The sequence below is a fragment of the Phaeoacremonium minimum genome (assembly GCF_000392275.1).
Source record: "Phaeoacremonium minimum UCRPA7 unplaced genomic scaffold PA7_03_scaffold_155, whole genome shotgun sequence".
Classification (NCBI taxonomy): Eukaryota; Fungi; Ascomycota; class Sordariomycetes; order Togniniales; family Togniniaceae; genus Phaeoacremonium; species Phaeoacremonium minimum.
The window spans coordinates 118006-141997 of record NW_006921062.1 but is presented as its reverse complement, the minus strand read 5'-3'; the positions used below and the strand labels follow the sequence as shown (position 1 = coordinate 141997).

The 23992-nt window shown below is 54.0% G+C and overlaps 7 protein-coding genes across 7 annotated transcripts; 3 read left to right on the top strand and 4 right to left on the bottom strand.

The window, feature by feature from the left end:
• Positions 1-456: 456 nt before the first annotated feature.
• UCRPA7_2257 (putative protein tyrosine phosphatase protein) lies at positions 457-1190 on the top strand (the record flags this gene model as incomplete). Its single annotated transcript, XM_007914840.1, has 2 exons — positions 457-706; positions 766-1190. The coding sequence occupies 2 exons, from the start codon at positions 457-459 to the stop codon at positions 1188-1190; spliced, it is 675 nt and encodes a 224-aa protein (XP_007913031.1).
• A 254-nt stretch (positions 1191-1444) lies between these two features.
• UCRPA7_2256 (hypothetical protein) lies at positions 1445-3537 on the bottom strand (the record flags this gene model as incomplete). The annotated part of the gene is made up of 4 exons (XM_007914824.1): positions 1445-1566; positions 1625-2481; positions 2540-2697; positions 3175-3537. 4 exons carry the CDS (start codon positions 3535-3537, stop codon positions 1445-1447), a joined length of 1500 nt encoding a protein of 499 aa, XP_007913015.1.
• A 1366-nt stretch (positions 3538-4903) lies between these two features.
• On the top strand, positions 4904-6037 carry UCRPA7_2255 (putative thymine dioxygenase protein; the record flags this gene model as incomplete). The annotated part of the gene is made up of 4 exons (XM_007914806.1): positions 4904-4945; positions 5005-5586; positions 5638-5834; positions 5905-6037. The coding sequence occupies 4 exons, from the start codon at positions 4904-4906 to the stop codon at positions 6035-6037; spliced, it is 954 nt and encodes a 317-aa protein (XP_007912997.1).
• Positions 6038-6537: 500 nt separating this feature from the next.
• On the top strand, positions 6538-7401 carry UCRPA7_2254 (hypothetical protein; the record flags this gene model as incomplete). The annotated part of the gene is made up of 1 exon (XM_007914826.1): positions 6538-7401. One exon carries the CDS (start codon positions 6538-6540, stop codon positions 7399-7401), a length of 864 nt encoding a protein of 287 aa, XP_007913017.1.
• A 280-nt stretch (positions 7402-7681) lies between these two features.
• On the bottom strand, positions 7682-8878 carry UCRPA7_2253 (putative folate-binding protein; the record flags this gene model as incomplete). The annotated part of the gene is made up of 1 exon (XM_007914838.1): positions 7682-8878. The coding sequence occupies one exon, from the start codon at positions 8876-8878 to the stop codon at positions 7682-7684; it is 1197 nt and encodes a 398-aa protein (XP_007913029.1).
• A 3551-nt stretch (positions 8879-12429) lies between these two features.
• UCRPA7_2252 (hypothetical protein) lies at positions 12430-13122 on the bottom strand (the record flags this gene model as incomplete). Its single annotated transcript, XM_007914831.1, has 1 exon — positions 12430-13122. The coding sequence occupies one exon, from the start codon at positions 13120-13122 to the stop codon at positions 12430-12432; it is 693 nt and encodes a 230-aa protein (XP_007913022.1).
• A 5358-nt stretch (positions 13123-18480) lies between these two features.
• Positions 18481-20190, bottom strand: UCRPA7_2251 (putative atp-dependent rna helicase dbp8 protein; the record flags this gene model as incomplete). Its single annotated transcript, XM_007914810.1, has 2 exons — positions 18481-19543; positions 19601-20190. The coding sequence occupies 2 exons, from the start codon at positions 20188-20190 to the stop codon at positions 18481-18483; spliced, it is 1653 nt and encodes a 550-aa protein (XP_007913001.1).
• Positions 20191-23992: the final 3802 nt, after the last annotated feature.

Here is a 23992-nt window from a genome sequence, read left to right as displayed (position 1 = left end):
CTATCTGGCCTTGTCAGTCGTAGGGCTGACCAAGTCAGGTACAATGCGTGCACTGCCACGATGCGCCAAGGCCATTAAGGTTGGGCCGGGACACCGTTGCCGTCCCCACTGGAGCTGGAGCTGGCGGGAAGTCGGGACGGCCCTCTGGAAACTCCGAGAACCGCCCGTGGGCGGGCTCTCAACAAGTCGATAGCCCAACCAGTCCGATTTAGAGCGAGCTTCCTCGCCAGAAGAGAAATTCCATCTTTGCCCTTTGTCCATATCAGAGCGCCGCCTGCAGCTTACTCTGCACACACTCCTTCCCACTCATTGTCACCGACAGGGAGAGGCTCCATTCATCTCCCTTGACAAGTATAAAGTGCATCTTTCCAGCGCACTGCTCGTCAATTGTGGTCGAGGAACACGGTGTCTCATCCCCTACGAGCGTAGCACAACACCAAACCAAGCCTATACAATATGGCTGACGCTGCTACCGCGAAGGCCCCGGCGCCGAAGGTGTCCAAGCCAATGCCTGCTTGGAAGAGATACTACCTCATCTTTTACAATGCTGTGTCTGCACTTCTGTGGTCTGTCGTCTGGGGGAGAGTAGTCGGCGTGTATGCCCTGCGCGGCTTAGGCGCCTATACGCTCGTTCCGAGTGTGACGCTCGAGTTCACCAAATGGACGCAAACACTGGCTGCGATGGAGATTCTTCACTCTCTACTGGGTAGGTGCTCTGCTATACAAACATGATAGGTGCATTCAATGACTAACTTCATCTCCCAGGCATTGTGCGCGCCCCCTTGTTCACAACCGCGATGCAGGTTGGTAGCCGCTTCGGCATTGTATGGGTAGCCACCTACTTCTATCCGACCGTCGCCTACAGCCCGTGGTACTCGTCGATGCTGCTCGCCTGGAGCACGACCGAGGTCGTCCGCTACCTCTTCTTCGCGCTCACACTAGCCGACTACCAGCCCTACCCGATCTTCTGGATGCGCTACAGCGGCTTCTACATCCTCTACCCTATCGGCATCTCTAGCGAGCTGGCCATGATGTACTTTGCGTTCCTGAAGGCCCGCGAGCAAGGCGACGACCTGATTGCCATTGGTCTCGTGGCGATTGCTGTTGCTTACATCCCTGGGAGCCCTATATTGTACAATCACATGCGCAAACAGCGAAAGAAGGTTATGCGCAGCCAGAAGACTGAGTAAGAGCTTGTTCTAGATTGCACGTACAAGCATACAGTCGAGACTCTACTTCGTTCTTTAAAACCCTGGGGCCATATGGAGATATCAAGGACTCAAATCTGAATTAGCATAATTAGGTATCATTGGTGTTGCTAAAAGCTAAAGGACTAGGTATAGAGGACGGCGCTATAGAGGGAAATATCTAATAGGCGGAACCGTACTCGTCATGAGGATGATAGAGGACGACGGATCAAAAGTCGTATATCAATAATGTTGCTTTATTCAATCGCCTCCTTAGTGGCACTCTCGTACCAGTCGTTCTTCGTCCATGCCGTAATAAGCTGTTTCGCATCATTGGCAAGCTTCTCGTACGCCGGATTCTCTTTCGGCTCAAACATTGCTAGGTACCTTGGTCAGTCTCACCTGGCAAGCAAGACTCGCAATCTGGAAATACTCACACATATGTGCCCAAGTCTCGTCGGTTGCAGCATCGTTGATGGCCTCCTTCCACACACCAACGATCTGCTTGGACGGCAGGTTGCAGAACGTCCTCTGGCTCCCAAGTACGGTACCGACCATGCTGACCTGCTTCGACGAGGCCGCCTTACCCAGTCGTGTGTACAGGTTAGCGAAACCAACCCCGAGTTCTTTGTCCAGGCGCCCCATGTAAGCCACTCGCTTTCGTAGCTCCTCACCCTTGGCCAACACGCCGACGAACTCGAGGTGTGAATACACCCAGGTCCATCCTTCTGTGAGCTGGTCCCGTTTCAGATACGCCGCCGCTCCCCCAGCCGCAACAGCACCCGCAGCACCAGCATACATGGCAATCTTGCCCCACCGCTCCCATGGCTTCGGACTGCCGGCGTTGGCCTCCGGTGCCGGGAGCGCGGCCACGGGCTTGGTCGTCCTGCCGCTGTCCTTGTCCTTGGCGGCCGTCTCGGTCGCCGCCTTGCTGCCGCCCCAGAACATGCCCGCCAGGCCGCTCAGCTGCGTGAGAGTCTCGCTCGCGGTGGTGTAGTGGCCCTCGGCGCCGTGGGCGACGACGCCCGGCGAGATGCCCAGGTACGGCGTGTCGAAGGCCAGCACGCCCTGGATGTACGGGAACATGAGGCTGTTGAAGGAGGGCGAGTCCGGAGCGTCGGCGGTCGGTGTGTCGCCGGCGGGTATGGGCTTATCGGACGTCAATGCGATGGCCGTCTCGGCGGCCACGATGCCGCCCATGGAGTGCCCGATCAGGATCACCCGGACGGAGGGATCGATCGTGGGCGACGGTGTGCCGTTGGCGACTTCGAGGTCGATCACCTTCTCGAGCAGCCTGGTGCAAGCATGTTAGTCTTAAATTACATAGCGACGTGTGGATTGTCACAGCTAACCAGTCTCTGAATCTTCCGACGCAGTCTCCTAGATCCCCTCGAGTCTCGTACTTGGGGTATATTATGACTTGGGTATCGATCTTGGGCAGCTCTTGTTGCACGAGCTTGCGGAGATGTTCTGTGAAGGCATAATTGTTCCCAAACGTCTCCTCACCCCCCTTGAAGCCATGGATGAAGCACAGCAAGAGTGTCTTCTTCATCTTGCGCCCCCATCGAGAGAACAGACAAGGTGATGGTGAGGCTGTAGGGATGATATACCTAGGTAGTACCTAGGTAGGCTGGAGGCCTAGATTATAGCTTGAGCCAGGTGGCGAATGGGTGCCGGGCAGGGGTGATAACCCCACCATGGCGCTGTGATGTCAATACTCGAGACCCAGCAATATCGAAGCTCTAGCACGTTTCAGGCGATAGAACATGTGTTTTAAAGATTGGCGATCCCGTCCCGGCTCCTTGGGTGCGTCTTTCCCATTAAGCCAACATGTGTGCATGTGAACCGATAGTATTGCCCTTGGACGTGGGATCAGCATTATGATAAAATTCTATATCTTTACCACGACCCCGTGCCTCTATTTACATGTAGCAAGAGCGGCTTAAACGTTTTCCTACGAATCCTCGTGTAATCGTAGCACACTTACAGCGTTGCTGCCCATGACTGCGAGAGCCTCTTTGCTTCCCTCACCAAGAGCCTTATTCACAGCTTCGGCGTTCATACCAACGCTCTCCCACTCCCCTTGCTCGTCACTTGTAAGTGGCGGGAAGAATGGGTGATCTGTCCCGAACATGAGTCGGTCTGCTCCACTGGCATCGATGGCCGCCTTGAGGCCGACCTCCGAGTAGATGACGGCATCCAGGTATACCTGCTCCTTGAGGACGTCCCACACGGTTCTCCTCTTCGGCCCAACCTTTCCTTCCCTGACCAGATGCCCATCGTGAAGCACGCAGCTTTCAATACGACCTGCCAGGAATGGTAGAGTACCTCCGCTGTGAGCAAGAATCATCCTTAGGGATGGCACACTGTCAAAGACGCCGGCCAAGTACATTCTCGTAACGGCTATTGTAGTCTCCATGGGAAATCCGAGAGCGAGAGGGAGGACATGGCCATACTCAGCACTTGCTCTTGGCCCCCAGACATCATTGGGCAGACCGTAATGAGGATGAAGGAAAATGATCAGCCCGGCAGCTCCAAGAGCCTCAAAAATGGGAAGTAGGGCAGGATCATCGAGACCTTTTCCTAGCCCTGATGTGCCAAGGATAATACCTCTGCAATATTTGAGCGTCTGAAGATGTTTTATGGAATCCTGTATGGTCTCCAAGGACGCAGTCAGGGGTAAAGTACCGAAGAAAAACAAGCGACCTGGATGTTGCGCACACATAGACGAGAACTCCTCATTGACCGACTCTGCAATTTTGCCCGATTCAGATGATGCCAGGAAGTCCAACCAGGGATTTGCTAATGATATCACAGAAATATCAATCTTATGTGTGTCCATGAAATGTATCTTCTGGTCTAGCGAAGAGTAATGTTTCGTGAGCGGCCGCCCCGGAGGCTTGGTCGAGGCAACATCCTCGTCTAGAGACGGGACCTCAGCCGACAGAAGAATAAGCCGTGGATCTGGAGAGCTCGGATAACTGCGGACCAAGGGAATTTCGTTTCTTGACTCTAGTATCCTCACATAAGACGGAGGATACATGTGAGTGTGGATGTCCACGATCTTTGCCATGATGTAGCTCCTGACACAGGGGCTTTGCGTCGTACAGGCCGAGCTTATGACGGGGAAGTTTTATGTATATCGTAAGTCGAAAGGAGTGACGCCAAGAACAGAGTGTCATATGCGGTCTGAAAAAGAATGTGAAGAGGGTTGTTCTTCCTCAGCCGACCCCCTTTTAGAGCTGTTAGAGGAAGCTATTCGGCCAGCTCCATCATTGCGCTTAAAGTCTATCTAGGCTGGGCCCGCCAACCCCGCACTTATCAAGCTGTTATCACTCTATCTTACGTCTAATCGCTTGCATCTCTAATCGCTATCACTCATAGGGTGTCTTATCGTCCAGCGAGGTATTACAACCAAGACTGACTGATAGGTTGTCGGGATCAAGTGGCCAATCCAAACTTCTACCGAGAGAGGCAGGTGCCTCCGATCTCAACAGCATCGTACGTCTCTCGAAGACTTCTTCGGAAGCGCGCGATTCCACAGAACCAACCCTACCCCATAAATACGATCTTCCCCCTAAGTTGTGGATTCGAGCTACGCTCCCACTCTTTGTTCACTTGAAGCTAGGCTGAGCATTAGGTTGAGTGCGGCTCACTTCTGTCTTCACACCAAGTACGCTTTTGGATCTCCAAATCGTGACCACACAACTTCCAACATGGAGAAGGCAGCGGTTGAGGATCAGGGGCTCTTGATCCCAGTATGTGCACATGAAGCTTGAGTATGAGGTTAGAGCAGGGTACTAAATATCACATACAGCTCATTGACTTCTCCAAATTCCTTGAAGGAGACGAGGCGCAGAAAAAGGAGACTGCAGATGCTATCCTCCGTGGATTTCAGACTGCCGGCTTCATCTATCTGAAGAACATCCCGGTCACACCCGAGACGCGGAAGCATGTCTTCGACACATCAGCCAAGCTATTCAGGTTGCCACTAGAGACCAAGTTGGCGCATGGCTGGACCACGCCTGAAGCCAACAGAGGATACTCAGCTCCCGGACGGGAGAAGGTGACGCAGCTCAAGGATCTCGCCGACGTCGCGAAGCTCAAGGAGGGCAACCCAGATATCAAGGAGAGCTTCGAAATTGGTCGTGAGGGTGAGCCAGATCACCCAAACCAATGGCCACCGGAGGAAGGTGAAATGGTCGGGTTCAAGTCAACAATGCTGGACTTCCACGATCAGTGCAAGGCCCTCCATGTAGAGGTTATGCGTGCCATTGCCGTTGGCATGAACCTAGACGCCGGATTCTTCGACGACTTCGTCGATGTTGGCGATAACACGCTTCGATTGCTGCACTATCCGGCGGTGAATAAGGAGATATTTAAAATAAACCCGGGCCAAGTGCGCGCTGGTGAGCATTCAGACTATGGCTCCATCACACTCCTATTCCAGGACTCCGCAGGCGGCCTCCAGGTGAAGAGCCCCAACGGCAAGTTTGTCGATGCCACTCCCATTGAGAACACATGCGTGGTCAACGCTGGTGACCTCCTGGCTAGATGGAGCAATGATACTATCAAGAGCACTATCCACCGTGTTGTTGAGCCACCTCATAAGGACTCCGATGTATACCCGGCGAGATATAGCATCGCGTAAGTTTCCCTCTGCTCCCTTTTGCGGATTGAGTTGTCTCTACAAAATGATACTCACGTTCGAGAACAGTTATTTCTGCAACCCCAACTTTAAGAGCCATATCGAGGCGATTCCTGGCACATTTGCAACCGAAACCGAGAAGAAGTACGATGGCATCAACAGCGGACAATACCTGGTGCAAAGACTTGCAGCAACTTATTGATGACTTAACGATATGAATGTAAGACTGTAGCTTCCAAAGACGAAATAACTTCATGAAAGGTTGTTTTTTACCGAGCCGCCTGTTATTGTGAAAATAGTCCATAGATGAATGTTATGTTATGTTCAAGTTATTACCCCTGGGTAGAAAATAAAGTGCTTGGGATTTGGTGTGGCGCCAACCAGCACCCGCCTGCGTCCATTGCGCTAAGATTGCTGATACATCAAACTGGACCTCCAAAAACATTTATTCTTCACCCACTTGCACCTCTTCTACCTTTCATCGACAAACCTGCGATTGCGCAACAGCGCTCTCTGTCCGGAACCCTTTGATTTAAATCCCGTAACCTAAATCAAACTCGAGAGGGGGGCTTTGAACGCTGATTAAACGACGTCTGCGCAGTCTCACGAGCGCTCTCTGCCTTGCCACTCGAGGGTCAGTTGCATCGGGTACGACAGCCATACACGCGCATTCCCTGCTTTTCCTAGCCGCGCTCAACGAAGATGGAGAAGGACAAGCAGGAACTCCTCGTGGCCGCAAAGGCTTTCGCTGCCGACAATGTCGACCTATACGAACTTCTCGGGCTGGAAGACAAGACAGTCACAGAGCAGTCTGTGATCCAGCGAGCATGGCGAAAGGCATCCATGCACGCGCATCCCGACAAGGCGCGCGAATCCTTTTCCAAAGACGTATGGGAGCGCTACGGCCTCGCGCGCGACGTCCTAATAGACGAGGACGCGCGAGCGACATATCAGAAATCCCGCGCCGCGGCGGCGCAGCGTAAACTCCAGACCGAAGCCCTGTCAGCGAAGAGGCGGCGCCTGAAGGATGAGCTTGAGGAGGCAGAGCGCGGGGCAAAGCGCATGAAAGAAGACGATATCGCGCGCCAGGCAGAGCTTGAGCGTGAGAGAGTGGCATCTGCTGCGAAGGGTCGAGCCTACATGGAAGAACGCAAGCGACAACTAGCAGAGGCAGAGGCCCGCGAGAAAGATAGAGAGAAGCAGAAGGAAGAAAATCTGGACGATAAGATCCGTGAACTTGAAAGGCGCCTCGAAGAGAAGGCTCGAAAGAAGGCCGAGAAGAAGGCACGCAAAAATGGTCTTCCGGTTGTACCTCAACAATCAGATGCTACTAAGACCGCTGAACCATCACCCAAAGCTTCAGAAAGTGTTCCTCCACCACCACCACAAAACCCACGAGCGGATCCCCTAATACCTACCGACCAGAACGGCGCCGCGGCCCCAGCAGCCGTACCCAAGCCTAACTGGAAAACCACGATGGAAAGATTGAAAGCGGCTGAAGCTGCACGTCAGGAGCGGAAACGTAGAGAGGTGGAGCCGGCAGAGGCGCCAAAGGTAGTTTCTTAGAACTTCTCTCTTACACGAGACTTTATGATACCCAATATTACGAATAGAACTGACGCTGTGTCAACGTTTAAGGCATTCTCGGACTCCCCCTCTCCACTCGGCAAGCCCAGAGCTTGTCCTTTGTGTAAGTGATTTTAGACTTTGAGTGAATGCTATGCTACTTCGTGACTATGATGATATGTTACAATTCTCAGGATTCTGGTCGGTGAGTTGTTTGTAGATTGTAGATGTTTATTTCTCAACGTAGTATTCGAGCTTATGCTTTGCTCTTTGGTGAGAGCTATTGTGGTGCGTCAAGTCCTTGCCTTAGCCAATCTGGCACAAAGGCTTTGATCTTGACCGAAAGGTCTTCGCGATCCTCTCCGAGTTTGTGCTGCATGATGAACTCATCTTCCGGGTTGTATGCCGCTGCCGCTGTTTCTCCCGGCAGCACGACATCTGTCATTATCTCCAGCCTACAGAGAGCGAGGCCAACATTACCTACGCCCTTGAGCCATTTCCCTGCACTTCTTCCTCGTTTCTCGAAGCGGCCGATGCTGGTATCTGAGGGGATCATCGCAGCATCGAGGTCTTCTAGCCCACTTGAAGTCTCGATAGAAGGGTGGTACGCCAGATGGTCTGGCATCGCCTTGTCTGGCGTGTAGAGGATGCACGGCAATATCCTCTTGCGGACCACGCCCCGATGCTTTGTCCGGATCGTGAGCTCCTGACCCACGTAACACCCCTTTCTAAAGTCGATGCCCCCCATAAGATCAATATTGCTGTCTAAAGGCAAAGAATGCTCTCGCGGGATCTCCTCCTGGCCTTCCGGTACACCATTCAGATATCTTCGGACTTGATATGCTTCCTCGTTGACATTGTCCAGGTCTAGTGGTGGTAGATCGGTACCCGCTCTGATGAGCCGGTATCCCAGAGCTGGGGCTCTTGTGTCTTTCATCTGGATGCCTGAATCCTTCGAGACCTGAGCCGCAGCTTCCAGTCCTGACTTGCCGCCATCATCCCAAGCTTGCCACACGGTGAACTCCTCCTTGTCCAGGAGCCGCACGTTAAACTTCGCCCGGAGCTTGTACCGCTTGATGTGCGCCGCCAGCCTCTGCGCTTCATTTGAATCGACCTCGATCAAAAAGCTCTCGCCAGCAGCCGTCTTTCCCCCATTCAAGATGGTGTCCGGGTATATGAAGACATCGTAGAGCACACGGCCTGTCGCGTTAAGAAAGGCAGTGTAGAACCCGGTGTCTCGAGGTTGGCCGTCGGCGGAAAGTATGCTCGATGTTATGATACCCTGCAAGAACTTGGGCGCATCGGGGCCGGAGACGGAAATCAGTCGGCGGGATGGCAGTGCGGCGAACCCGGAGGAGGGTGGTGGTGGAGGAGCTGCGCGGCGAGAGGAGCTCGAGAACTGGCGCGCTGCTGAGAGGCAGCTTCGGCAGATGAAAGTCGGCCGCACCTGTCGAGAGGCTCGAGCTGCAGGATGCATTGTTCCTCGGGGTAGAGTGCTGCTTCAAGAAAAGAGTAGCATCACGATGTGTTGCGTTGCGTTGTGCAGAAAGGTTGGAGATGGACCCAAAAATTCAGACGTAGCTACGGCGATGACATAAGGTCTCCGGAGATTTGGTGGGGCCGGGGTGTATAGCACGCGGCAGCCACACGGAGTGTCTCGAGTTGCGAAAGGATCCCGCCCGGGATAGGGTACCTTCTTTCACAATACATTCATAGGGCAATATTTCTATTCCTTGGTTGAATATACGGTAATTTAGGTATTCATCTATGCTTTACCGTTGCTTTGATAGCCATGGCTAAATTTGGATGAGAGTGAAAGGCGAAAGAGTCTCGTAACACAGCGAAGGTGGTAGTCCCTTACTAACTACAGCTACAATTTTGCTCCGTTTAAGAAGATAACATCAATGTACGGCTTCACTCATCTCGGCACTGTAATATGACCCAAAGAAAGCCTGTCAATCCAATGGTCCTTTTCGTGTGCGAAAATCGGCAGCTCTAAGCTCTTTAAGAGCACCCTCCGACATCGCCTTGTTGAGGGTCTAAGGAAGATCATGAGGCCGAATCGTTCCTTACGCCGGTCATCGTTGCCGGTTGCCCGATCATCCCGGACCGTTGCTATCGATGAAGAGACATCCCAAAGTACCGATAAGTCTTGTTGAGGACCTTCCGTAGCTCCGATTTCCTCCTAGTGGGGTCAATGGTTCATAATATCAGACCAGGCCTCATCCAAATGCATGATACCTTTGACATTATCCCCGCCCTCTTGCTAGGCTCATTTCCCTCTCGGGCAGGGTCCCTAATCATTCTATCCAAAGGTTAGGAAGGAAGCCTAGGATTTTCGACGCGGCCCATGGGAATAATTGTACTGCCTTGTCAGGCTCGTCTGGAAGTCCTAGAAAGGCAGACTCTACGAGCTGTAACAAGCAGGCCAGGCATCCTTTTACCCCACCCCCCACGACACTCACGGCGGCTAGCGGGCTCTACTGTGTATGTCACTTGACCTCCTCGGCCTTTCATAACTCGGCACCACGATGATGAGACCGAGCTTGGGTATACCCGACCCTGTTGAGTACCCAGAATGACCCGAAGGAAGCGGAGGGAAAGCGGAATGATCTTTTGATGAATTGTCGTCGTATCTACGAGCCCCAAACAGGAGCCGTACGATCACTTACCACGAGGATATACGCAGACTGATCATGCAGCATCCACAGTCTCTGCTAGCCAAGCTGTGTCAAGTAGTAAAACGTGACGTTGCGTTCTGTTGGCCTCAACATATACGAAACCAAGCCTCAGCAGAGATTGACGCCCGATCTTAAGTATCTGGCAGGATCCCCCATAAGCCTCACCGCAACTTGAAGGATTTCACGCTGGCTGCACGATGCATGATTGGCCAGGCAGTGACTCTGAAGCGTCTTGTCCGCTTCATGCCGCCATATGCACGAGCGAGCACCGAGCCCCTCAAGACTGCGGGTGCCCGACGCAGGGGCGGAGGCAGAAGCCTACCCTATCCTCTCCCCGTAGCCCCTTCACCCACGGCCGATCGCAGCCTTGATCGGGTCCGGCGGGAAACTCGTTGGACGTGTTTCTCAAATGCAATGCATTGAATGAAACCCGCAGAGAGCCCGGCGAGCAGATGCGTACCAGACGGGAGTCACCCGCTTGAGTCAGCCTGGCAACCTTTGCTGCCTTCCTATCTGATCTGATAGGTATCCCGAATGTCTCTTATGTGCCTCTGTGTCTCGGAGATGCACAAAGTCCCAGACACCGTCCGTCGATCACCCACCGCTCGAGTGCACCTGGTCTTATCGTCTGATGGGCGGAGATGTCGCAAGATGGTGTCAGTGAGTCTAGAGGTGCACACATACTACCACGGTTCTACTACTAAGTGTCATGCTGTGCACCTTTGAACGGATGCCCATGGGATCTAATCCCACTCCTACCGTACATAGGTACCATCCAGATAATGAATGATCTTATCTCATCAGGAAGTTTGATAGCCTGCCCCACCATCAGTGACAAAGGTGCCACGACTCATACGCGCACGCGCACCAGCACATTTTCTGCGGGAGACCGAGATGCCGAGAACACGGCGGAAGTCTACGCACCAAGTCCCTGCGTTCTTACACCGCTGACCAAAGCAACATTATGTCAGCTTTCATTAAAACTAATGTGGGCCTCGTCTATTCCGCCGGCCATGCCAACAGCACCGCCCCGTGTCGGACGGTACCTTCTGAATTATTTGAGATAATTCATGCCGCCGTGCTGATACTTGTCGTGAACCTTGAAGACTGCCCTGCATCGCATCGTGTCCTATTTTGTGTCTCTCGGCCGAAGGCACACACGGATGCCCAGCCCAGGGTCCGCTGAGGTCTCAAATTTCCACAACAGCCTCTATTGAATCAATCTCATCGCCGTGCCCGTGTCAAGCTGAAAAAGTTATTGATCGTGGACTCCGTTGTGGGCGGTGTTCTCGACCCCCAATAATGAAACTCTATTGACTCGATGTGCGCAAATGGTAACAAGCCCAACCTCGGCCGGGACCCATTGTAGCTGCCGGGGCTCTTTGTCGAGGCCTAGCAAAGGTTCTCGACTGTTAATAATCGGGCTGGCTGAGCACGAAACTCCAAGGACAGCGGGGCCCGGTGATTGGTCCAGATGCGACGTGTCAGCACAGACCAGCATTCCGAGTGCTTGGGATTTGAGTAATTGTCGTGTAGCTTTCTAATCAGGACTGGACGCACTGGGGTAAGCGAAGGGAGCGCGGGATCGCCAAAGGTACCCAGGTACCTCTTACCTGCGAAAAGGCCGAGTCATAGACTCGTACCCGCCTTGGGCTTGCTGACATTTTTTTTCTTCTTCCTGCTTCCGGGACTAGCGGCCGGATACCCTCTTGGCCCCGGTCGGTGTTTGGCTGAATGCCGTGGTCGATTGTGAGTGAGTGAATCACACCGACCACCCGAGCAGAACATTTTGCTCTGCATTTGCCAGCAAACCCCACCCGACTTCGGCGGTGTGGTTTGATGACTGTTAGTCCTGTGATCAAATTACTGAGAACGATAGAGAAATCACGATGCACCGGTTAAGGAATGATGGAAGGTCACCAGTGGCAAGTCACAAATGAGACAAGTAAATTGATTGAGTTGAAATTGTTTGTTATTTTTTTGGTATCCATTTTGCCAATTATTATGGTATCGCACTGTAGAAAAGCTCCATTCTCACTCTACCTTGGGTGCTGACCAGCTTATGGTTGCACCAGGGAGCGAGAGCCAAGAAAAGTACTACCCCTCAGTCACCAATCCTCCAAAGTGCTTCTGTATATCCTGTTCTCATAAAAAATCCTGCTGAAGAGTGGTGACATCTGAATGTCTATGGCAATCCCGTTGCCAGTAGTGGTAGTTCTAGATCGCTCGCTTTTGTTTCTCGTAAGGACCCCAATGCCATGCCGCTGTGTGGTATTGAACGCCGTGCTATGCAGATGGAAAAATCAAATCGCTTTTTGTTTGTTTGAAAGACACAAAGATGAAGGGCTTAGTAGACAGATATCGCCGAGACCAGCCTTGCCGGATTTCGCGGCGGCAAGTAGTAGCCTTGGTCGTAGAAATCTGAGTCCTTCTCTGAGTATTCTGTCGAAGCGATTGATTCCCTCTGCTTTTCCGAGAATGTCGGTAGCACGGTGGATGGCGGGGATGGCGGCATCGACTCGTCTTCTGATGAGTCGGAGTCGTGCTCAAGCTCCGGTGGTGATGCGGAGTGAGACGGTGATCGGGTCAGGGTAAGGTGTGCGTAGTCCTCCTCCTCATCCTCCTCCTCAAAGTCCTCGTCCACCTCCATAGCCGGGCTCTGCGGCACAATCTTGTTTGAAGCCACCCGGGTCAGGGAGACAATGTCGGCCATCTCAACATCCTCGTCATCAAAGTCGCTATCGGAGTCTGATGAGGAGTCGGAGTCGGCGTCCTCGGCATCCCAGTCCTCCTCCGGGTCCTCGATGACGGTGTCGGCCCACTGGATGTGCTTCTCCTCCTTCTTCGGTGATGCGCTGCGGACGGATTGGTTGAACCACGACTCTTGCTCACGCTCGGCATCGGCAAGCTCAACCATCAGGGAGTCTAGCAGGTTGGCGTGGCCAACGAGCAGGCGGAGGTTGTGATCGGGGCGGGCAGCCTCGTGAGAGAGCTTAGACCTGGCCTTGTGGGCCAGGTAGTAAGTCTGGGTGATGCTCATGGTCTTTCTCTTGAAAGGTGAGGCAATCAACGGTGATGCAGGAGTAGCTGATGATGTGGAGAGGGGAGAGGAAGTTGTTGTTGTTATTGTAGAATGCATTTTGTATGAAAGCCCAAGGCAGAAGGCAGAATCTAGGACTCTATTCGTCTTATGGTGCAATTGCTTCGATTGTGACTCAAGGCAGCGAGGGCCGATTGCGGAAAGGCGCGCTATGACAGGGGTGCCTCGCCGAAAAATATGTAATTTAGGGCGCTGGGGACATGTAATTGTGTACCTTTTGGCGTTTGTGGTAATGTCCAAGACTGTTTAAGTGAAGACAGTTTGAAGAGTCTTTCTGAGTCTCTTGATATCTTGTTATGATGTTGGTGAGTGTGAATGCTGATGATGATGAGAACGGCTTGGACGGAAGAGAAGGGGTTGACAATTCTTATGTATCTACTGCTGACGACTGACCGACTGTCCGCAAGTGTCGCTTTCGCAGCGTCGTGGCTCGGCTTTCGCAAGGATGGAGACCAGCGGGCTGAATAAACGAGAGTCGGGGTTTGCGAGGACCCGTGCCCTGCCCGAAAGTACCCCCTCAGTGGCCGGCCCAGCCAAAGTGTACCTGGAATTAGAGTGTGCATGCGGCCGGCCCCCCCTGCACACCCGTCTCCTCCGAGAGTTTGTCCCCTTGTCTCCGACAAATCCAGATGACTCGCAAACGATGGATGACTGGGCGGTGACTTACCAATCCACCCTCCTCGTCTTAATTCCTTAGAAACACCCTGACACTACTCGAGCAGGTACCCAGGTAGCTCAGGTATCATCTTCATTGCCTGACCCGGCCGAGGTACCTCATCGGGCTCTTTTGTGCACGCTCGCAATCGCTTTTTGGTCGGTTTCAAAGCCAGCTTCAATTCCCCCGGAGTCTGGAAATGTTGCTAGACCCGCCCCGTCTCGTCTCATGCACAGCATCAGGCACTTTCTACGATGCAACGATTCTCAGATCATCATGGCCCAGGCTATGGGTTATGCTACGCTTTGCTATGTGCCGACCCTCCGACATCTTTCATTTCCCAGAATGTCATGATTAACTAACATGAAGGGCTGCATGTCGCGAAAAAAGGCTTACGCCCTGCTAATCGTCATCCTCGCAGCGTGTGTCCTCAAATGAGATGCTGGGATGCCAGGTGCCATGGAGAGTCATGACCGCATGAGACAAGCTTGATTTGTTATTGACGCCATGATCCGATTCCTAAGCACCGACGAGCCTTACTGCTGGACCCCGCAAGTCCGATGACAATCGCTGCTAAGGAGCCCTGCACGCTAGATCTTCCCTTAGAAATTGGATGCGTCTGTTTGAAATGCCATCTTTCCACCCGATTCTTTTTCACACACCTCCCCGGATTTCAGTTATCTAATCTCCTACAGGCACCACCATTTTATCTCCAGCACTTAATTCCACCGCAACCATACGGGTGGATCATGATGCATAATCCCAAGACAAGGCCTTGATGACTATTTTCCCGTCTCATTCTCCCTGGGCGTCAACATCTCCCATTCCGCAATTGGAAGGTTTCAGAACACATCCGCGTATCCTCACTAATTCACTAATGTGCTACACAAGTAATCGCACGTAGACTCATGGCACCGGGGCGGGGCCTCGTCAAAGCAAGCGTAACGCCCAGAAACCAATTGGTGATTCCGCGTAATGCTCTCCCCAGGCTCATTAGGGGAAATTGCTGCGAGCTCCAAGCCACCGTAGGCACCATCAATTTGGCGGGGGTGGCAGCACGGAGGAAGCGGGTGACTTGATCAGGAACGGATGAACAGAAAGGAGCCTCCTGACCAGGCTGTCGAATTACCACAGCAACAGGTAGCAGGTAGACCGTGTGCACTGCAAGCCTGCTGACATTGACACCTGGCAGCATCGGTGCACAGTCGTATGGCGGGTAGCAATACGCTGGTGAGCAACCCGCGCGGGGTGTCCAAGACGCCCGAGTAGCTCCGCCTCAGCGTCGTGTCCTACATACAGAGCAACTCTAGGGAGCTTCGCAACGCATACGAGGGGTACGAGTACCCCACTGCTGCATTTTGGCTGGCGGCTCGGGTGCGACCTTGACGCCGACCACCGGTTTGTGGCTCAGCACCCAATTTGCACGGGGTGAATCCCTGCCTGAGGAGTCAGTCGGCAGGCCACGAATCCACCATTTTGTGCTGCGTCAGCTCGGGTCTGCCACTATGCGAAAGCGAGCGAGGCCAGCATTCGCGAGCGAAGCGGGTACGGGCCAAGTTGGATTTGCCCGACTCCATTCTTGCAGATCTGTAGGGCTGTGGTCGCCAGGTACCGTACACTGGTACGCATCATCACTATGGATCCTTCCTCTCAATCGGATTCGCGTCAAAGTTGCTCAATCCCGTCCCATATGATCCTACGCGACAATCGTGCCCCATTTGACATCCTAAACGAAGCATAGAGGGTCGGTCTCAATTGAATCCCTACTGTTGAGTCCATGCCACTCACCGCGCATAGTGCTTTAGTAGACCGTCTCAGTAATTGACATCAGGCACATGCACTGTTGATTGTATACACGTCTTGTCAGACTGGATCATGGTGTATTTTGAGTATACGGCTTACCAGGCACAATTTGTTCCTAGTGACACCTTGCCTAAACGAGCAAAACTGTCCTACAGGGCTTGAGTTACCTACTGCCTGAAGCGCTCGCCGCGCAGGTGCGCCTGCAAAGCCTCAAGCGGGACGCCAGCGCCCTACGACTGCTGATATTACAGAGAGAGTGTGTGCGCCCAGCCATGTAAGCAACGTAACACGGCCTCGAGAAAATTCGGCGTGCGCATTTCCACGGAGTCGCCAGAGAGCATGCACACCGACTATTCCTCTATTCTATTCTTGCGAACTGCCTGCTGTTGTCATCGCTTGTGGCTGACCGCGCGAACACGTCAATATACACCTACACATACGAGGGAAATATTGGTGCTACCTAATTTCACGGCTACGAGGTTTGGGACTTAGCATCAATTGCCGGTTTAGGAAGATGATAACGGCTCTTGCAGGTTTGTCCTGCTCGCGTGCCCTGCGGCCGGGTGACTACGGACGGTACGAAAATGCCCGGCTGACGACCCCGTCCACGACCGATGCCCTGTCCCGGTGCGCTCTTTTTGTCCCCTGCCGTACTTGCACTGGTCCCCAAACAAGGCCGGCTCTCAGAAATGTGCGAAATCGTGATTGCTTCTTGATTAATGATACCTAATTAGCAGCGATGCGCCCGGCGCGTCATTTTGTTGTTTTGTGTGCAGCACCCCGGGACCGACTGCCAGAAACCTGTCAAAGCAGGTAGGTCCCCACGTCTCCGTAGAATGCCCGTCCGTCAATCCCGAGCCAGCAACCGCCCAGTCCTCGAATAGCGGGGCTCGAGGGCGGACAGGTTCGGGAGCCTTAATGCACACTGATTACTCACTCTCGCTCATACTCAGTCACCTACCGTGACGGCTGCAACCAGTAGGCGGGCTTCTGTCGAATCAGAGCCGTCCATGCTGTCCCTCGCTCTTCGCTCTGTCGCCGACTTTGATTGTACCGCGCCGACAAAAGCGGGTCCAAATAGGGTTTCTGGGTTGCAAATTCTTCCACGCGCCTTCTAGCGTCGTTCTAGCGCCCCTCTTCAACCCTTCTAGTGCATCAACTCGCTTTCGTCTCTTCGATCACATCACTGCACGATCTTTCTGTTACCTTGACCGCCGCCAGACGGAGACAGCAGGCCTGACTGTGGTCTATGCAGCAGTCCCTGCATCGCCATGCGCGGATGACTCCATCGCATTTCGGAGGTAAGAAATGGAAGGATGCTCATCTCAGCCCCAAAGCGGTCTTTGCCGGATTAGGCAAGGCGCGTAACCCAGAGGACAGGACTGGACTTTCGGTGTTAAGTGAGCTCCGTGCACAGGCCGATGCATAACTTTATTTTTGCGGGCTGCTCCACAAGTCCGGCAGGCCGGTACTGTGACGCACACAACTTGGACCCTGGAAAGGAGTTTTCGCAGCGTCGCTTAAGTCCGCGAAGGTTTGTGCTCGCGCGGGAGTGGCTGGCCCCGGTGAGGTCAATGACTCTGGAACGCGGGTTTGAAGCGGCGGTCTTAATTCATGTACACGATCTTGACTGCGATGAAGCTTTTCTGGGGATCGTGTCTATTGATCGATCGTCCACATCGATTGTTTGCGATACCACCGTATCGAGGTGTTAGGGTAGATCGATAGAGTAACCGTACTATGGCAATCTGGGCAAGTGGCATGAGTGGGCCAGGAATCAATGCGAGGTAATCGTTGTATACGCCGTAGTAATAATGTGAGAAGAGTACCTGCTGAAGCACGCCTATATTGTGGTATCCCATCATGACGCAGACTTGACTACACCGGCTTCAAGCGAGGTTCCACCACGACGGAACGCCCTCCATCTGCAAGTCGTATACGCCATAGCCGGCTTACCTCAGCTGCTTAGGTTGGAGTGGTGGTGGACTCTTTGGGAACAGTCGGCGTGGCATCGCAGCCTCAACTCCCCTCAGCCCAAGCCACACATCCCAGCGTTCTGTCACGGCTGCGCTGTGTAGAAGAGAGCACGCCTGAGATTCCCCACCCCCTGCATCGAGTGTGTTGACCCTTCAGCCCTAAGACCTGCCTCCTCAGGCTGCCACTCTCCTGCTCGGCATGCCTGAGGGACGAGGTACCTAGGTAGTGTGAAGCTCGGGAGGACAAGCTTCTTCAGACATGAGATATGGATCACGCCCGAATCGGAGGAAAATTTAACACTCAATTAACAGCATCGAGAATTTCGAGGTTTTAGAGGGATAGATAGTTCGGAGCCGAGATTGTATGAAAATTTCTTTCTGTGGATCTCATCGTTGAAAAGTACCCGCTCCATAGTAAACAAAAACCTGTGACTCTTCCGTCCCATCGCGAACCGGCCCGCTACTCACCTAAGTGACAGGTCCCGAAGGTCATGGCTATCGGCATGCCGACTCAGAGAGGTGCCCGGCTCCTCTATAACAGGGCAGCAGACCTTGATTACGGAAGAAGTAGGCGACTGGGAGGAAGTGATTAGCTCTCTTAGGATTAGTCACCTAGGTGAAGCCCGGTATTTGCCTGGCCTTGTGGGGGTTGACGAGCCCGCAAGCAGCAGCAGGGGCCGGTTTGGTCCGAGGTATATACACATGATCCCCGGCAGTGAGGGACGCACAGATTTGCAGCAGGCACTTTGTCAGACAGGGACCACACGTGGCATTGCCGTTCGAGCCGTTATATGCATTGGGGGTAAGTCTAGTAGAGCTGGATATGTACTCCCTCCCCCCCAGTCCAAAGTCGGCGTCGGGGGTTCATGCCGCCCGAAGGGCCTGATGCCCTCTTTTCCTCTTGCCGCCCGCTTCCCGGCGCTCCTCGATGTCCAATAGGGCCTCTCGCTTCTTCTCGCCGACGATCTTGAGCGCGTCCCTCATGACCCTCGTCTCCAGGTTGACGCCCGCCTCCCGCCAGGGCTCCAGCGGCCGGCCGACCCGCTCCTCGATGGCCAGCACCAGCTCCACGTCCCGCTGGCCCACGAACGTGACTGCGTCGCCCTTGCGCCCGGCTCGCGCGGTACGGCCGACCCGGTGGATGTAGTCGTCCGGATCGCGCGGGATGTCGTAGTTGATCACGAGGCTCACCTCCGGGATGTCGAGACCACGCGCTGCGACGTCGGTCGCGACGAGGATGCGCGCGGCGGCTGCCCGGAAACGGCCGAGGTTGTCGATGCGCTGGCGCTGGGGCAGCTTCGAGTGCAGCGCTGTGACGCGGTGCTCGAGCAGCATCAGCAGGTGGTGCAGGTAGTTGGCGGTGTCGGTGCGGTTGCAGAAGATGATGACCGACTTGTCCGCGTTGGCCTCGGTCAGAAGGAAGACGTGGAGGTAGTGCTCCCGGTGCGTCACCTGGACCTGGATGAAGGTCTGGTGAAGGCTGGCGGGAATGGCCATCACCTGAGTATCGACTTCGCACACAAACACGGGCTCCTTGCCCGGTTTGGGCGGCATGTTCTTGAGAGCTCGGACCTCTGGCGTGATTGTTGCGGTGAAGAGCAGCGTCTGCCTCTGCGCAGGCGGTGGTAAGACACCCAGACACTCTTCAACATCCGGGAGCATGCTTCCAGGACCGGCAGCAGACAGCAGACGATCTGCCTCATCGAGCACAACGAAGCGGACTCTCCTCAGACCGCAAATGGTGTCTTCCCCTGAAGTGCGGATGTGATCTGCCAGCCGGCCAGGGGTAGCAATGACAACGTGAGGACGCTGAGCCAGCGCGATGGCTTGCGGCCGCATATCAGCACCTCCTGTCACAAGAACCGCCTTCAGAGTTTGCGGTGATGATATGGCCTTGAATTGCTCGAACATCTGGAGGGCCAGTTCACTATCATGGTGTCAGTATTCGGAGTGCAAAATTGTGATATATGTGATCATATCTTACCGCGTAGGGGTAAGAACGACAGCAAAGATTGCAGATGGATCTTCTGCCCATTTCTGTAATATAGGTACAGCAAAAGCCATCGTCTTTCCTGAACCTGTCCTGCTCCCACCGATACAATTCCTCCCTTTTAGAATTTCTGGGATACAGCCTTTCTGGATACCCGTAGGTCTCCTGATAGCCATGTTGGCCAGCGACTGCACCAGCCATGGCCGAACATTGAGAGACTCAAAAGTCGTGTTCGGGTCTGTAAGGGCAAGAACCGTCTGAAGGGGCTCTTTGACATGCTGAGGCTCTGGTCTGGGCTCGGGCTTGTGCTCAGCCCTCCGCTTGATACGTGAGGGGACGTTCACAATGGACACCGCTGGCTCATCGTCCTCTTTGGCAGCAGGTGCGACTTTGCGCCTCTTCCGCGACTCGACGCTGTCGAGGTGGTCTGACTCGGAACCACTATCTTGTGAGTCTGCATCGTCTTCAGACACAGATGGCGACGATGAAGTCTGTGCATCGGACTCATTGCCCGAAGAAGAAGCCTCAGACGCGGCGACCCCAGAGGCTCTGCGCGGCACGCGCTTGACGGTCGAGGAGGGCATTGGCGAGATTACAAGAAGGATTGGTCTAATATGTCATCATCATAAGATGATCGTGCCGTGATATGCGGATGTGATGGCTGCAGGTTGGGTATGTCCAAGCCGACTTTTGGGAAAATTTTAGTTTGCCTGCACAGTGCGCTACAGAAGGAGACCGCCATTGGGAGGGATCCGCTGGGTGCATCAACGAGGTGGATTTAGCGGCAGCGGTGGGCCAGGGGCACCTGGCCAATTAGCGCCATTTAGATGGGAAACGCATGAAAGCTAAGACAACGGGCACCCGTTGACGCGCGCTTGGAACCTTGACAATGACGATCTGTGCCCGTGCCATGTTACAGACAGAGGCCGTGTAATTTGCTGGAAATGCATCGACTCAGGGATAGCTGGTGACGTCCCCAGGCGATGCCACAGAGGTTAAGGACGCTCTGAAAGCGGAGGGTGGGACACCTATATGGCTTGTCAAAGGTGTTCAGGGCTACCTATTACCTTAGCAAGCATTGATCAATATGTCCATTCAACGGCAGCGAAACTGCCAGTGGTGACACTTGGAAATTGGTGAAATCCGAGTTTCAAACCAACCGAGGACCATTTAGGCGCGCTTGGAAGTGTGCAACGGCCATTCTCCATGCGGAATGCTACCATTCGTGATGGAGATGGTGCTTGCTGTGTCTGTGTGCAGGTATGTATGTACCACCTAGGTAAGTATGTAGGGGATGGTAAGTGGAGGTGTGTGGGCTGCCACATGGGGGACGTTACTGGCAGATCTGCAAGCTGGGCGCCTCAGTCACTATCACCTCGGCCCTGGCGCCCAACGAGATCGCTGGAGTTTGCGCCCATCTTAGCCCTCCCACCGCTCGCATTTGGACAAAGGCGTTCCTGATTGAATATTTAGGGGGGAGGGCATGTTGACTAAGGGCGGACATATCATGCATTGAAGCGTTGATGCTCGGCAGATGCATTCACCACCAAAGGCAACCCACGATCACAATGATTGTCCGAGATGCCGTCAGAGATTATCATGCAATGAGTGCGAAGGAATGGTAAGGCGGCCTTGAGTTTTCTGGATCAGATTTGGGGGCCTTTGTGCCTAGGAAGCAGAGGGATTGCCGAGCGCAACGTGACGCAACGCAACAGCATTGCATTATGATCCCTCCGATCTCTCGTTTACGCAGGAGAACAGTCCTCAGTGGATGCCCTCCTGCCACGTTATTACCGCACTACATGACCTGGGACAGACACCATTATCGAATCCTTACGGCAGAGTGGTTTTGGACCCCAACTACTGGGGGCTGCAGGTCGTCAGCAGAGCTCTCGGCCCTACGGGTCATTTTCTCATCAATCACAAGCCGCTGCAGCCTCTGGTGGAGTGACATTGACAAGACTGCGCTGCAGAGGACTCTGACGTGAGTTGACCGAGAACAGTCAGTCCTACGAGAGTGAGTAGGATGGAAGGACATAGACGTGTCCTGGCACATAAAGTTTCGCTGCTTTTTGTATCATGATTAGGGCATGAGAGTATACGTAGGACCACTCCCACTTGGTCGTCACTGAGGTCTGCTGGCTCTGCGAGCATGGAGAACTCGATAGGTCAGGTCGAGGAGACATCTGGTCCCATCTTCTGAGAGGACACATTCTGGGTGGGCATGATCTTTGAATGTGATTGGAGTTGATGAGAGATGAGGTTGCCAGACAGCACAGTGCAGCAGGCAAGACATGAGGACTGTTCACAGCACAAAGCCACTCCGGACCGTGGCCCCCTGAACATTTGGACCTGCTATGCTCTACCATGCAGTAGCTGGCCGTTGAGGATCGTCCCATTGGACTCATCCGAGCCGTCTCCCTGGTGGGCCTGCATCCCAGCTCCCAGCTGCAGACGGCGATGCAGGCCAGGTTGTGTTGTGTGTTGGGTTGAGGTCCTTGTTCTTGGGTCTCTCTAGTCCCGGTCCTAGCTGGCCTGTCTCCTTGTGTTTCCGACTGACTGACTGACTGACTGACTGACTGCGCATTTGAGAAGATGTCCATGCCAGAGAGTGAGAAAAAGGACTGGCGATCTGGCGATCTGGCGATCTGATGATCTGGCATATGGCGAATATGTCGTTGGGCCCGTCATGCTGTCTGCTGTCTATTGTACTGCTGCTTGTCTAGATGTCTGATATCAGAATTCAACTCAGCCGACATCGAAGATGACAGTGATGATCAGTACCTCTGCCCAGCGCCCCAGCGCCCAGCGCCCATCCCACGTAGGTCCTGTAGTTACGCCACGACAGCGATCGTCTCGGTAGCCGCCCCGAGGTGTGTCGTGTTGTCTGGCCTTGCCTTTTCTGGTCGTCGCTTTCTGCAGCACACCTACCTCCCTAGGTACCTACCTCACAGCAAACCATCATAGCAATCGGGCTCTTTACCTATTAACAGGACTTGCCTAGAGAGCCTAGGTACTTACTATGTAGTTAGAGTAAGCAGGAGCGGGAGGAGGTCAGGAGAAACACGCCAAAACGGCGCCGTCCCTCTTACCCAAGGTAGCACGGGTAGGTACATGTAGAGAGTAGGTTCCGGCACCAAAGCATGCCTACTATGCAGTATAACGAACGTTAGCATCCCCTCCCCGCTCTTTGCCGTGCACCAAGCAAACAGTCGCTGTAACTTAGCCCTGGGGCCCCCTGTTCCTGGCCCTGGACTGGGCAGTTGAACCCTGCACATCTCGTCACAATCCGCTTTCACTTGGCCCAAGCACAGTGCACGACCCTGTTTCCCCCTACTTCCTTACTGCGTAGTACCTCCACCTCGCTACGCTAGGCCCACCCAGGTCAAGTCAGCACTCAGGCCCGTCAGGGTCGGCACCCCCGCTACTTCTCTTCAGCGGCTGTCTGAGGTGTCTAGGTGGCTGCTTGGGTAGCCATAGGGGGGGAACACAGCTGCAGACAGCAAGAGCAGTCACCTACCGGTACCTACCTGGACTAGTGACATGCAACATCAACCGCAGAGCTCCCACCTCCTCTTCCTCCTCCTCCTCGTCGTCCACACTTCACTTCGACCAACTTCTTCTGCCTCTTCACGAGACATCCCTCTCTTCTCTCTTTTTCTCCTCTTCTCTATCCTCCCTCCTGTTCTCGCAAACCAACGCCGCTGAGCTGAAGATCTCGACTGCTGTACAAGACTCAAACGCGGCCAGCCAGCCCCATCGCTCGATCCACTTCGGCCGAAACCGCGCGTCTGCCGCCCACCTCCATCGACGTCAGCCGTACGGGGGGCATCCAGCATCTATCATCCAGCATCCGGCTCCAACCAGCCCCAGCTTCTGTAGCCTTCGCCGCCGCCGACCTTGCCTCACTTCGTCTGAGCAAGCCTCACCACCGTTGAGCCGCCTCGTTATAGCCGCCCCTCCCATTTCCGGCGTATTTTGCCAGCAGACCATCTCCTCCCCGAGTCTTCTCGGCGGCCAGGCCAGACGCCTGTGCTCTTCAGATCATTTCTTGGTTATACAAAGACATAGAGACGTGCAGCTCGAGCCACAATGATGCACGACCACGAGAACTCAAATCTTGCCGCTCCCACCGGCGCTGCGGCGCCTTTACCTGTACGTCCTCTTTGTTCCGTTGTTCTAGACTTAAGCCTCTCCGTGCCATCGCCCCCCGTCGACAAACGTTTCTTTTTTTCCGGGCTGAACCCTGCTGTTTTTACTTTTTCATGGCGGCATCTGTTGCTTGTCTCTTGACATAACATAGCTAACTCTTGTGCTTTCCGCAACAAAGGTTTCCAATCCCTCTGAAGGAGGTGTTTCTCTGCCATCACAATCTGCCAGCCCGAT